The sequence below is a fragment of the Aptenodytes patagonicus genome, chromosome 1 (assembly GCF_965638725.1).
Source record: "Aptenodytes patagonicus chromosome 1, bAptPat1.pri.cur, whole genome shotgun sequence".
NCBI lineage: Eukaryota > Metazoa > Chordata > Aves > Sphenisciformes > Spheniscidae > Aptenodytes > Aptenodytes patagonicus.
Window position 1 is genome coordinate 167,830,679 of NC_134949.1, and position 15,043 is coordinate 167,845,721.

Genomic DNA, 15,043 nt, shown 5'->3' on the forward strand with positions numbered 1-15,043 from the left:
AAATTCCCTTAATATCAATGCATAAAAACTGGGACAGAATTAATACTGCAATAAAAACGTGCTTGTTAGATATTTCATCAAGGCACACCTTTACAGGCACGTATACTTGAGGTATTTTGGAGGAGATGAACTTTACGGAAGATGAAAATTCATGTTGATGTCTGTGTATTACATTTGAGTGAATGCACTACCTTAAAAATAACAGTGTTTAATTACCACTGGCTGCAAGTGTAGAAATCCTGCCTGGTTACAAGGTCTTTATTTGTAGCAACTAAATTTAAGCATCGTTTCTAAAACAATTGAGTTTTTCCCTCCAGGATCTTTCACACAGCCTAACAGAGGATTGTACTTCTAGTCACGGTGGTGTCTACAGTACCTCCAGCTTATCAGTCCTCAGGAGTTTCTGGGTAGCAGTTGAACCGGGGACTGAAACCGGTGGACTTCCAGGAACAATGACAGGCGGTGTGGGTAGGATCTCAGTCGGGACTAAGCCAACTCCCGGTGTTACTGGCGTTAGGTAAGGAGCAAAGCTAATAGCTGTGTTCGTTCCTATTGTGGGACCCACTGGAAATGTGGGCTGCAAAAGGAAAACACAAACCAAGATGAAAAAAACCAACCCCTTAATCAAGAGCCTACTAGTTGTCTTTTGCGTGTTCTTTCTGGCGCTGATTCATTTTCTTAATGAAAAAATTTCAAACAGCTGGCAAAACACACGGCATACTCTCTTCTTTTAATCACGTAACACATTCCAGCGGCATACAAAGAACCACCTTTGTAGCCCTATTATTGGAAAAGAGGCTGCCGATGCAAAGGAAGTCATACTTTGAACCTCAATCTCTACGGAGGTCCAGCTTACATTGCAGGCTTATTTACACATCTAAAAGTAGAAATAACATAGTCCTTATTGTTTTTTCTCAATACCTGTTTTCCTTGGGAATACAGGCTATTTTTCAAAGTACCAGATTTCATAGGTGAAGTGTTATTAACTATATTAAAGTCATATTTCTAGTAAGAGTATATATAATGAGCTCTTTGGCATGTAACTTCCATCTGTTTGCATGCTGTATTTTGCCACCTCCTGCAATTATATGTTACTATGGCTCACACATTGAAAAACCTCACCTTTGCTAATGTTTGTGTGCTCAGCTGTCACCAGTGGCAAGAAGAATAAATATTATAATCTCATCTGGACACAATATTTAGAAAGGGATTATTCAGGCTTAGCTAGAGTTCATCTTACGAAAAAATTTGATTGGAAGGAATGATGCGGGTCTAAAAATCTGTTTCATGCCTTCCTACAGCGAGTCAGTGAAGTCATGACCAGAAGAAAGAGCGCTTGTGTGACGCTAAAATGCAGCCCTACCAAGGCAGAATGGTGGGTTTGTTACCACCAGCTCCATGGGGGGTTGGAGGCAGAACATCACCATGCTCAGGCCACGGTCAGACCTGGAAAGTGCATCAGTTCTGCAGAGCTGACATTTACCCCAGAGAGTGAAGCTATAATTATAAATGAGGAAAAGCTATGCAGAAAAACAGGACTCATCTCAGGTTAGCTTTGTCAGAAATTAAGTTCCCAAATAAGTTGGCAGCTAGAAATTAACCACACAACAGCAGAACACTAAGGGAAGACTTAAAAACACTTAACGAAGGAGAAGTGTCTTTCTCATCAAGGTGGCCTGCACAGCCTCTGTTGGAGAAGGGAAGCCAGCCACGCGTAGTATGTAGAAAATACGCAAGAGAAAACATAGGAGCTAGAAGGTTTTTTCCTGGTTTGTTTTGGTTTTGCTTTTTTTGTCTTTGGAACCAATTACTAAATTATAAATGAATGTGAGTTAGTACCAAGAAGATGCTTTGAGCAGCAGATTAGCCAGGATACCCAACTGTACAGAAATGGCATCTACCTGCCCTAGAGAGTTAAAAGTGAATAATGCTCTGTTTTTATCAGAGATCGAAACTGCTTGACAGCCCAGTCTATATATCAAGTGCGAGCTAAATTCTTTAGCGCATAATAATGAACATTTATATGAAACAACGGTTCAACTGTGTTGAGGACAATATGTTTTATGTAAAATATAAATAACAGCTTTGTATCAGATATAATTTTAAGAATAAATCCACATGTCAAATGACTTCTATGGAATTTTCTTTCACTTTTTATCCATTTGGTCAAGGCTGAGTCATCTTAATCTGGCAACTTACGCAAGACAGAGAAATAAAACCCAGCACTTATCACAGCAATCAGTACAGAAGGCACTACGTCAATGAAATTGTAAAGTTCAAATGATGAAATGGGTGAGTAGAAAAAAGTATAATTTTGTCACTTCAATTTTTCTCATAATACTAAGAAGTGGAATCTCTTTCTTCTTCAAAACTTTTTCTGGTGAAAACTCAAGCAGTAAAAAACCAGGAAATATCAAAACACATTATGCCAATATACCAAGATACATTTTGATGACCATGTACCAGAAATTCAGGGACTCCTGACACCCAATTTTTGTTCATGCCTCCCACTTTACAGCAGATGTTTCAAGTGTAAAAACACATTTGAAAAAGGCATCTGGGGTGAGCTTCCTGTGACCAAATACAGATGTCTTCCTCTGAGATGCTTACACTTGGCTCCTGTGATAGCCCGTGCAAAAACAAAGGCACTTAAAAAACCAAATCATCTAATCTGAATGCAGACGTCTGAAACAAGCCAAGCAAATAGTAATTAGAAGTGCCTATGTCTTTCGACAAACTATAAACGGACCTTGGAAGCCCAACGAGAAGTTGATGCCAACACTCCAGATACCTCAAGTTAGAGAAAGAAATCCCACTCCAGTGCCTGACACCAGGCATTCAGATTGAGAAAACATCATTAGCAGCCATGTGTGAAAAGTTTAATTCAGATTACTTGCCTAACCATGCTCTGGTAGCCTGGTACAATGAGGAGCTCAACTGCAAAGGCAGCCCAGAGCAATTGATCATTTTCATGTATATCCAAAGACGCTGCTCATGCCTGCAAGACTAGTTTTATGTTACCTTCTGGATTTGAAGTGTCCCAGGCACCATACACATTACCTTAAGATAAAACGCTGAGTTTGTAAAGTGCATGCTCCAGCAGTTCTCTGTCTTATTCTGGGACACTTCAGATTTCAAGAGAGTAAGAAAATGCTACCCAGAATGACATTAACCTTTGTTCCTGGTACTGAGATTAAATACTATTTAAAGCCACTCAAACCCATAGACTCCTGAGAGGGGAACTTTGCATTCCTACTCAAATAGCTTACTAGCAGTTATTATTATTATTATTATACAAATTTTCACCTCCAGAAGGATTATAGGTAAAAATCTTGCAAATTTAGACTAAACCTGACATGAACTGAATGAAGGAAAAAAAAACCAAAAGAGAAAAAGAAAAAAAAACCAAATGGGTCTGGGATGAAAAAAAAAATCAAATCTACAGCTACACTCCACTGTATCTTCAAATGCAAATATAAATGAACATTATCTCTAGCATCTTGGCAACTCCTTAAGTCAACAGATGGGGACTATTTTTATTGACACTAGTTTAGAGAACTTTTGCAGGTCAATATAGTCTTCTACTTTGACTTTACTTACCAATAACACCATCAGAGAAATATACTTACCACTGGCTGTAGTGGTGTCCCTGGAAACATGAACTGCATTTGCTGGGCAAGCATTGCTGCTGCAGTTTTTTGTTGGATTAAGTTGTTTCTGCCATTGATTTCCAGTTGGGTTTTTAAATGTGTTGGTGGATGAAGGTACTTGCAGTTCTCCCTTGTACAACGACCCTGGAAAAAGAAGTCACACTAATTGGTCTACTGCTTCTGATGATAGTTTAATGCCTTTGAGCAAAATATTACACCATAAACTAAGCAAGAACTAATGAAATACAGGGTGTTTCCTGGGAACTATGTTGCAGGCTGGGAGGAGCTGATGGCCTTGAGCTCTGCCTCAACCTCTGATTGATCATTAAGGTTATTAGCCACGAAAAAAGAGAAAGACTTTGAAAACAGGTGATGGCATTTTCATTGTTAAGTACTGATCACTGCTGTACAATTAATACCGAGTATTATCCAGACTGCCTGAACTGCCTCTCATGGTATCTTGGCTAGACTATCTGGTGTTACCAAAACATAAATGTTTTTATAAATGACACTACATTATGAATAACAAATTTAAACCTTCTTTAAGAGAAATGCAGCTTTTAAGCACATTGTATCAAAAAATAATTGTGTGTTCATGGCAGTAAGGATCTAAAGTGGCCACTCTCTGCTTGTGTTCTTTCATACGTTCACTCTTATTCCAGTTCACTGCCTTCTGGCCTCCTGTTTTTATTACATCAGCACAACTTTGAACTATTTCCATTCAAGTATAAAAGAACAGAAGTCAAGCTGGTACTTTTGCAGCTTAAATTCAGAAGCAGTGCATGGAGCTAAATCTGCAGGTACACAGCAAAAGAAGAGCTCCCGATCAACCTGAAACCAGGAATTTTTAGACCGTTATGAGACAGTAAGAGACAATAAAAATATGGGTGGGCAGTCACCTCTGAGGTGGCTTGTGTTGGAGGGGATGGACATGGAGCACACCTCTACAGGCAGGGCATGCTGACCAAAACGTAGGTACAGCAGCATAAGATGCACTGATACGTTTTCCCCCAGGAAGGGAAATTGTAGGGTGCACCAGCAGGTTGTGCAGCTGCAGGGCAGAATCCACTGAGATCAGAAGCTCCTCAATGACACGGCTCACAAACAGTCACGAAGTTTTAAGAGCTGTGACCAGAGGAGCTAGAACATTAGTCAAACTGCATTTGACACACTCAACTTGTAGAAGATAAGTTTCCAAATTGAGACATTTTTAAAAAGTGCTTTTTAAACTTTCCATTCACTGGTATAAGGGCTTTACAATTTGTAGCCAAGCAGGAATATCCTCCTATAGCCAAGAAAGCATTAAGATCCCTATGCAAGATCATCACACAGGACACACATACACTGACTCTGTGTATGCATACCCACCCCACCCCCCCCCCAAAACCTTGAATACACTTTGAATGTCCCAGAACAACAGTGTTAATGTTATACTTCTTACTCAGACACCAAAACACTGCTGATTCTGCCTCTAATCCTCTATAAGGATGTAATAACTACCTACACAGGAGTGAGTTAAACGTGTTCAGGAAGGTTCTCCTGCACCGCGGCCAACGGGAATGAAAACAGCTATTTCCACACTATTAAACTATCGAGAACAACCCTTTCCTGAACTGTGCCTGGCCACTGCTCGGGAGTATGCTAAAGGGCAGAGGCCAGAAGAGTTCAAGAAAGCTAAAAATTTAAGAAAAAAAACAGTCTTGGTGCTCAGGAACACTTCTTGGTGCTGTTTTAACCTGCTAGTAAAGATGCAGCCATTTTCAGGACACCATGCCTTCCTTCTGACTTCTGTTGTGCGAGTCACTAATGCCGTCTGGTTTAATGAAGTGCACAAAAGGAACCTTACTTTGTCAGCTGGCATGAGCAGAACCAGAAATAGTCACGATTTGATGGACACAGAAGAAGGCTGGCTCTTCCATTCGGGGAGAACAAGGCCACCGCGTTCATAATGTTAAATTGGAGCATGCTCAGCGCAGGCAATGAACATATGCTTTTGTGTTGGCTGATGAGGCCAACTGATTAAGACATTTTTAACTGAGATCTATTTAACCTTGATCTATTTTGTATATGAATGGTTCATACAGCAAATCTGAAAATTAAACCAGCAAAATCAAATCAAACTACTCTACCTGATGGAAATATCTACCTATGGAAACAAAAGTGCTCCTCAAATAAGGATTGAGAGCAACTCTCAACCACAGTGGCTTTTGAAGTATCTTAAGCCTGAAGAGTGCCTTCAGCCAGCCCTCCACTCTGACCTCTGAAAGCACACAGCTACTATATACCATCACTTCAAGCTCTGCAAAGCAACCCACAGTGCACAAAAGATTGGTTATTTCAGAAAACTTTCCAAAATAATCCAACCATACAAAAATGTACTGTCCTCTCTAAACTTATTCATGTCTGTGCCTCATTTACTAGTTTTTTGAGCTCCAGGTCAGCAACGAACATACTATAAAAGAGCTGTGTGGCCCTGTCACGCTACTATAGAAAGTGCTGTAAACAGATCAAGCCTTGTTGAAATTAAATGACCCAAAATAAACCGCAGTGGAATGAGCACTGAAAATAGTGAGCAGATTAATCCAGCCCTAGCTACCAAAATTAAATAAATTCTGAGACCAGCTTTCAATTTTTGGACCTACCATGGTTGCAGGAAAATGCCTATAAGCAACTTTTCATTCATTTTTTAACAAATGCTCCACGTCCCTGTGAACTCCTGATGAGATTTGTTTCCGAGAGGAACCGGGCTAATTCCCAACTACCAATCATTGTAAGAACAGAAATTCAAACTTGTAGCGTCATCTCAGTAAAATGGGACCCTGGATTTTCTTGTTTATTAAAAAGTTAAATATGAAGCCCAACTGAGATGACAGCATGTATCAGCCAAACAGCAGAACAGGCCATAGTACACAACATGCAGGGGTATTCAACATGTTGGTTGGGTCACCATCTACAATAAGAGTCCACTTTGGATTCTGCAAAAAACTACTATGCTAGCAGGCCACCTCATAACAAATACAGAGACAAAACTGAGTGCTTTAACTTTAGGATGCATCAGTATCAAGCCTCTGGAGCGAGGTTTGGTTCATCACATCTCTTAAAACCACAGCAGTTCAGGAGCTGCTCCACAGACATCCAGTCCCCCTGGCACATAGCGGCACAAACTCTGTCAGCAGGATGAGGCAGGCAGCAGGGAAAATAATTGTTTCATACAACTTTTAACCTGCTCCCGCATATGAGTCAGAGTCCTGAAACTGAGGGCGCTGACAGATTGGTTTGAAACTTGGTCCCTAGAAATTCCTGTCACCCGTGAAGTGAAGGTTATCAACAAGCACATCATAAGCTGTTGTGCACCTCCCATGTGAGTTCACCCAAAAAAATCACTTTCAGTGAGCTGTCTCCTTATCTGCAATGGACAGTAACGAGAAACAGACATCAGATTAAATTCCCAGCACTCTGTTAGTCCCCTCATCCTGCAAGGATGGTACCTACCTCTGACGTTTCTTTTCTCTGCCTTTGTCCTCTACAACTAGCCTAGCCTAATGCGTAGGGCCACATTTCAGGCGGGTAATGGAAAGTTTTAGCAGAAAAACTACTTTTCTACTGCTAATTATCCAGACTGGGAACATGCTGTGGCTCGCGTCGGGGGCGTGCCATAGGCTTCATTCCACTAAAGAAGTGGGAAAGGGAAAGGGTGCACCAAGGAGCTGGGAACTCAAAGGACTCCAGAGCCCACCACCCAGGCACAGCAACGAGATGCTCCACTTCTGCAGGGGCAATGGTCTTGGGAGCTGCTACCTGACTGGCTTAATATCAGAAACACATCCCTTAACAAGCCATGTCACACCATTTACTTCTTTTTTTTTTAAAAATCAATAGGTTTCCCTATTAAGAACAACAGGTAGTTTGCCTAAAATCAATGGCACAAGACAGCCCACAGACTGGAGTATATTAAAAAGTTAGGTATGTGCTAAGGATTATAATTTTAAAATAAGCAAAACGAGGTGAGTGCAGAAGTAACACACCGTAACTTTGCATATTAAAATACTAAGAACCCATTTCCTGTCTACAAGTTGTACAGCAACATGTCTATCTTGAATATTTTATAAATACACAGCTTTCTTCAGTATTTCACTATTGCTCTAACAGTAACAACAACAACAATAATAATTCATCCAGGCCCAGGCTGGGAATTGCTTATGCATAATAATGAGTTAGTTTTTACTTACTAAAATTACCTTTATCTTTCATAAAAATAAGATGTTTTAATTTAAAAAAAAAAAAGGCAAAACAATGTTTCTTTTATCTCTTAAGCCAAGAATCGACTAATGCATCTGTAACCATTTCACTCAGGTACTGAATTCTGCTTTTAAGATGGGGGTCAATGCATATTCTTAGCATGCTTATCATAAAAGTCCCACTAGTAAATGTAACAGCCCCAATCTACACAGTCAATCCAAAACTGCTGTAAGACACTTTTCTGCAGCACAATGTGGTGGGGTTTTTTGGCAAAAGGAGAGGCTAATTCAGGTTGGAAGGGACCTCGAGAGGTCCCCAGTCCAACCTGCTCAGAGCAGGGTCAGCCCTGGGGTCAGACCAGGTTGTTCCAGCCGGGTCTTGGAAACCTCCACAGGTGGAGTCTGCACAACCTCTCTGAGCAATCTCATCTACTGCTTGGCTGCCCTCACGATGAAGATGATTTTCCTTATATGCAGTCTGAACCTGTCTAGTTTCGTCTTACGCCGGCTGCCTCGTGTCCTCCCACCATGCACAGCTGTGAGGAGCTGGGCTGCACCTTTGGACAACCTCCTTGTCCTTGAAGGCTGCTCTTACAGGAGGAGCATCACCATGCAACGTCGTCATGTTGTCTTCTGTCAGCGTGCCTGTCTCAGGTTTGAACCCTGAGGGATACATGTTAGGTTTTTTAAACCATACCAGCTAAATTAAGACTCCCTCTATGCTTTACCTCATACTTTGGGAAGGCAGCAGCCATGGTTACCTGCCATCCTGTCAAAGCAGCAGTGTTATCCATCATCAAACCAAACAAATTATTTATATTTTCCTTAAATAGTTGAAATGGGGAAAGTCCAGCTTGAAGCTGAGCATACAAATCCAAAGTTAATTGAGCAATTTATTGCTACTGTTAGTGGGAAATAACAGAGCATGCCTCCCCCACCTCACAGCACAGACTAACATCTGGCACGGGACACCCCATCACCTTTAAAAGACAGGTTATCCAATGAGGAACAGAAACAGGGAGGCCTGCTTCCTTGCAGACATCTGTCCCTTGTTCCTAACCTCGCTCCCCCAGGGTGCTTCCAGCTCCCCCCACCCACCTCTGTTCTCCCTAAACTTCCAGCTTCCTCCCGTACCCCACCTCCCTCCTTCCTGCTCCCCCAGAACACCCTCCCACCTCTCCTAACTATAGACCAGGAAACAACTCACACGATAAATATAACTTGTTCAAGCCATGCATGTCCTGAAGGGCCAGCCAAAATGCGCACACGGCCTGCAGACCATGCTCAGGAGCAACTCAGTGCACGCTCTAGCCTTTTCCTTAACGGGGTAGTAATTTGGATCTCTCTCTTCTAGCCAGACACTGACTTTTGCATAACCAGTAAGAACTTTGCGATATGTCTTTGAGATGTCTGCTTCTAGCAACGTCGCTTGAAATTGGCCAGGGTGTTCAAAAGTTATTAGGGTGCAAGGATGATGCTGGCAAAAATATGGATAATGCAATTATGCAAAACCTGTTTCCTTAAGAAAACAAGCTAGAACTAACAAATGCAGATGAAATTGTATGATCTCTCAAGATTAAATATGCAGCCTTATGGGGGGGGCGAAGTATACGACTTCCAAGGCATGAATGGTTTTAGAAGGCATCTGAGCAACGGGTTCTACAACGGCAAAAAGATTTTCTGGTTTCCAGCTAGACACTCTGAGATCCAAACATTTGCTGGAATTAGGAAAGACACACACAAAAAAAAAAAAAATTTTTTTTTAAAAGTAATAATCACCTGATGCCACAACCACCTCTCCTACTGGAAAAAAAAAAAAAATTGCAATTTTCTGTATCACGCACCTTCAGCAAACTTGCACATGCTTGTAAAGATCAGATCACATTTTAATTAATGCACTTGCAACTGTGGGCATGCTGGTTAGCTAGACATCACCTGCTTGATATTGACATTAGATACCTGAAGATATTACATCCCGTTCAAACCTTGGCAGAACAAGAGCTAGCACAGGCCACTGTCTGGGGCGGTGGTAGCACACAGCAAGAACAGCCACAGAGACAGCAGTGTCAGCAGCTGTGGGGGTACCTAAGCTGTAAATACTTCTCTGGAAGAGTTTCTGACAAGAGCAGAAACTGTTTCTTCTCCTTTGGGATTCCTCCTCGGCAGCCCCTCAGCAAATTCTGGTCGGGAACGTGTGTGGCCTCACGAAATCAATTTAACAATTTCACCATTGCATAAATCAGGAACTTCTCAATTCCAATAATCCTGGGCTTCCTGGGGCTAAAAATAGACCCAGTCAATAGGAGGGCAGGCTATTTTGAGATACTTAAGCTTCTGCTCCTGTCCACAGACAGCCACACTAACTCTACCACCCCAAAACATCCAGTTCAAATGTCATTTTTCAAATGCAGAAATACCAAAAAGGAAAAAAAAATCTAAAGAAAACACTGTGTATCCATATGCAGAGAGGGATGATTCCTCTTGTTCTACAGGACTTACATTTTTGCATTTCCCTATATATTTTAGTACATGAGAGCTCAATCACCAACAGCACTTTTAACACTCAAGGAAAACCACTAGACTTCAGTTTGGACCAAGTTAAAAAGTTTTTCCATCTAGCACCACAATGCAGGAATTCAATTTTCCTATGCAGGTCTATCTGCTTCCTCACTTCTCTCAGAAAGTGAAAAAACAGATTCCACACCTCCATTAAAGTATTCCCTTTGCACTTGCTGTGAATATGTACCATCTCACACAATCTGTAGGACTACACATGCCCGTAGAGTTAAGCATATGTGCAAGGACTTAGGGGATTTAGTTAAGCCTTAAGAATGACTAGTCATAGAGTTTTAAAAATGTAACTTAGCATTTTATTTCTTCCTTAAGGTATACAAAAAAGCTTCAAACGTTTTTTGAATTTTGCATAATTACACATCCAAAGTATGTTGACTTGCAAATATGCATGCTTATGAAAACACGATTCCTTTAGCCTAAGTAGAATCATATCTAATTTTATAGAAAGAAATGGAGATCAGAGTAACATCCCTTATCTTGAAAATGAGACATACTTGAACTATTTAGGAAAAATAATTTCAAAAGGATCAAACTGTACTAGTAGCAGAAATATTAAGCTTTTGATGGAGAGTTCAAATGCCTCGAACTTCACTTGTTGCCATACACCTTACAAAATGGCACAAAAATGACAGCAGAAAGACCTAAAGGAAAAAATGTCTTTCAAAAAACCACAAGCATCTCTTATATTACACTTGAAATATTTCAGCTGCTGGATCTGTTTTCTGGGAAAAAAACCCAAAAACCAAACAAAACCCACCAACAAAAACAACTCAGAAACTTCGCTGAGAAATTAATTCTGTATTTCTAAAGCCACCTTGCAAGTCCACCCACCGAAGTTAGTGAGTGTGCATACATATTTATACACACCTACACACTTCCGTTTCAAGAAAAAGTAGAAGGCAAATTCACTTTCTTACTTTAAAGTAGAAAAGGAAAAGAAGACAAAAAATTCTCAGGTGACTTCAGCTTGATTCAGTTTCCAACAAGCTAAGAAAACGCATTAGCTGCTCTTCTAATGATTTCAATTTTTTGTAAGAAACTAAAAGCTGGTAAAAGAAAAATGATCATTTTATTCATAAAGTTAGAGAACAAGAACTGCCTGGAACTGACAGAAAAAATAGAAAAATATTGAAGAAAAATGGAAGTCTTACAAAAAGATGGAGTGTCTAAATGATGTAAGAGTCTTAACACTAAAGACTCAATAGGAGATATTTATTTAAATGGAAAAAGACAAAATGTTCTACTGAAGAGCACATTTGCAATGCACAAAGAGCTCCGAGTCTCAAGATGCTCTTTCAAACAAATGTTGAGAAGGATGGCTATAGAGAATGGTTTAATAATTTGCCTTGCAATATCGAGGGAAGCGTACTCAGTATTAAAGTGCTCAGAGGAGAAACAACTCAAGCAGACATTGTGGATGCCAAAAAAAAGACACTTATGAAACTGTAAGTCATTTGACAAACATCCTTGAGATTACTCTAACAAATAAGACAAAGAAAATTCAGACAAAGAAACAACAGTTTAATATAAATTTATTTTATTTCTGTGTTTACTGCCTTGAAAATAATTTGAGAATAATAGGGAAGTAAAGATTATTTCTTCCCCAATTACGTAGCTCCTTTTCTTTTTTTTTTCCCCCATTTTTCCCCCTCACTAGCACTTAAAATCTAAACCAGTTATTTTTATCTTAGCTTCATGTTTGGCTACCAGCGTCGATCAGTACACCACAAGCAACTGTGGACAACTCTTGAAATAAATCTTCACTCTTAATGCACACAGGCAACTTTCATGGAACAAGAAGCAGCCAACGCATAGTATAGGGGAAGACCCCTATGGAACAAACATAAAGAAAGCAGAGGGAAGCATGACCTCGTTTAGTTAAAATTCCTCAAATGTCTAATTTCTATTACATGGGTGGTGAGACTTTTCACAGGATGTGAAGTCGCCTTGTGCAGGGCTCTAACAAACATACAGCTCCTCCCGTGTAAGGGCTAGATGCAGCCTCCCATGCGACTCAAGACGGGCTGCAGTAGCAGAGCGGTGATTTAAGCCCTCCAACTCTGTCCATTCAGAGAAATCAACGTATTCGCAGATTCCTGCATTATAGAAAAAATGTCTAAAACCTTTATGGAGTCTCATGATACAGCATTACACACAGTTAACTGATGGCTGGGCAGCTTTAACGCATCCACTCATCACAAGGATCGAGTGTTTTCGTGGAAGACCGAAGAGAGCTGTGTAAATTGCAGGTGGGACCACAAGGTAACTCAAGGTGACACGAATTTTTTGCTGGTAAACAACATACTCCACCATTAAGTTTAACTTGACTGAACTGTAAAAGAAGAAGATAAGAGCTTGGAAAGAGGCAATTTTCTTCAACTTTCCTCAATATCTCAAGAGCAGACAAAAATAGCCATTCCAGAAGTAATGCCAGCAAAGGAAGGTAAGTTGTTTCACTGCAGGTCAGCTGGCAGGAGAAAAGGCAACAATGGTGTAGCAGAAGAACAGCAGAAGACCAAGCAAGAAGATGGACATGGCATGGCACCACTTCCTGACGTACCTCTTTCCTCACCTCCTGTACAATTCTGATAAAAGCCTTCAAGCAGATGTATGCTGACTTCAACACAAGCTTGCTCATATGAACAGGACTGAGATTAAACTCTCTTGGTTTGGAAACACCACTTTGCAGTGAAAAGTGAGGACAGGTCTTTGCTGCTGGGATGCCTATAAGCCCAAACGGTGAGCAGCCCAGCAAGGACCAGGCAATGGGCTGGTACGCTGACAACGGTTCCCTCAACAACACAGCAGGAATCTTAACGTGCCTCAGAAAAAGCCATAAAATCAGTTATAAGGCACCAAAAAGGAACAGGAGACATGCCTTGGCAGTGAGGAGCCTGGCTGACGGGATCAGAAGGAAATGGGAGGAGAGCGCTGTAAAACCAATCACATTAGTCTCCTATAGCGAGTCACCTGCCCAAGGGAGCCTTGAGAAGATGCTTCATTTGAGAGTTGCAGTGAATCAAAAGAAATGTGGAAAAGGCCCGTTATTTGGAAGAGTCACACCATATGGAAAAGGTCATCAGCATGATGCAGCAAGTCCCTTGCATACCAAGGGACCCCACTGGTGTGCTATGGAGAAGGGCGGACCTAACGTACTGGGAGCAAGCGACCACCTTGGCCACCGGCATGTCACAGCCCCCAGCTCTGGAGCTGGATGCTCAGCAGCCATGAACTGCTACGGGGGGTGACCTGATCTGCCGTCAGTGAGTCCCTCTACCACTCCTTGCAGGGTCGCTTTCACCCCGGCCAGGCCACCCCGCACCCATGCATGCGCCGAACAACGCGCCAGGGCTCCCAGTCCAGCTGGGGCTTGCTGGGCCTCTTCTCTGTTGGGGATTTCACACTTTCTTGGCCAATCGCTTTACAAACAAAAGGAAAAAGCAAGGGCCGAGTTAAATACACAAATTGCTGAGGACACCTTACGTTATTGCAGAGGTGAAAAGTACACTGTCTTGTCCCTCTGCAGAAGAGGAGTGTTTACCCGCCCTCACTGGCAGCACTGGAACCATAGCTGCGTAATTAATAAATCATTGGCTTCGCTCCCGGGACGAGCCAGCGAGCGCTGGAGTCTGACACCAGCTCTCAACTCACTGGAAAGCTGCTGAAAACACACAGAAACTTCTCGGTGTTTTAGAAATTCCATGTATTTGGAACTGCATTAAAAAGCACAAATTAAAGAAAAAACTCCTAAAAATGAAAATATATTTGCATTTCCAAAGAAGAATCACACGTAAAATCCCCCGTGCTATCTATAACCGCATGAGAAGCGGCAAACAAATTATCGAGATGAAAAGACACCATATCACTATGGGACGACCTACAGAGAGCAACCAAGCATGCCCGACCCAAAAAGCAAAAGGTAAGCAGGCACCTTTCCTAGACTTTCTATACCCAGTCCCTGTTCCTCCTCTTCTGGGAATTGGTTTCTTAACATCAGTCATACGTTTCAGTTTCTGTATTTTCCTGCACTCTGACACACTTTGCATTTCCCTCTTCAGGGAACGGGGAAACCAGCACTACTAGCAGGAGGGGCAGTGAGACTCCTGCCCCGAAGCAGCAAGACATGAGAGTTATCAGTGAGAAAAACCCAGAGAATCAACAAACTAGATCAGCTTAAAAAAAAAAAAGCGGGAGGAGGGTGGCAAGAGGTCCAGAAATTCAAGCAAGAGGAAAGAATGAAGCCCTGGCATCCCAGTAACCAAAAAAACCCTTTTCTTTTTGCTGAAGGGCTATCTGTCCCCCTCCACCTGGTATTAGGAAGCTTCCAGAAGATCTAGCAAAAATAGCAAGAAGTATAATGCAGTTACATTTATCTCAAATGGTAGCTTACAGAATTAGGCAGCTAAATCACGGTTATGAGAAAAGATAAGACACATTAGGATGTCTTATTACCTTCCTTGAATGCTATATTCATCTAAGTACTAGAATATGTGATTGTGGTCTTAAGAGTGCTTATACCTTCTCAATACTGTGTTGAAGGAGCAGATAATTATTCTTTCCCTTAAAACAGATTCAGCGCCG

At 41.4% G+C, this 15,043-nt stretch overlaps 1 protein-coding gene across 8 annotated transcripts in view; it reads right to left on the minus strand.

Moving 5' to 3' along the window:
- Positions 1 to 15,043, minus strand: part of MBNL2 (muscleblind like splicing regulator 2) — a 113,874-nt gene that overhangs the window by 34,209 nt on the left and 64,622 nt on the right. For all 8 annotated transcript variants that reach the window (XM_076362044.1, XM_076362017.1, XM_076362052.1 and 5 more), the window contains exons 3-4: positions 3,630 to 3,794; positions 377 to 577 (exon numbers count right to left, since the gene is read on the minus strand). In XM_076362044.1, coding sequence (XP_076218159.1) covers positions 377 to 577; positions 3,630 to 3,794 — 366 coding nt within the window. The remainder of the gene's footprint in view (positions 1 to 376; positions 578 to 3,629; positions 3,795 to 15,043) is intronic.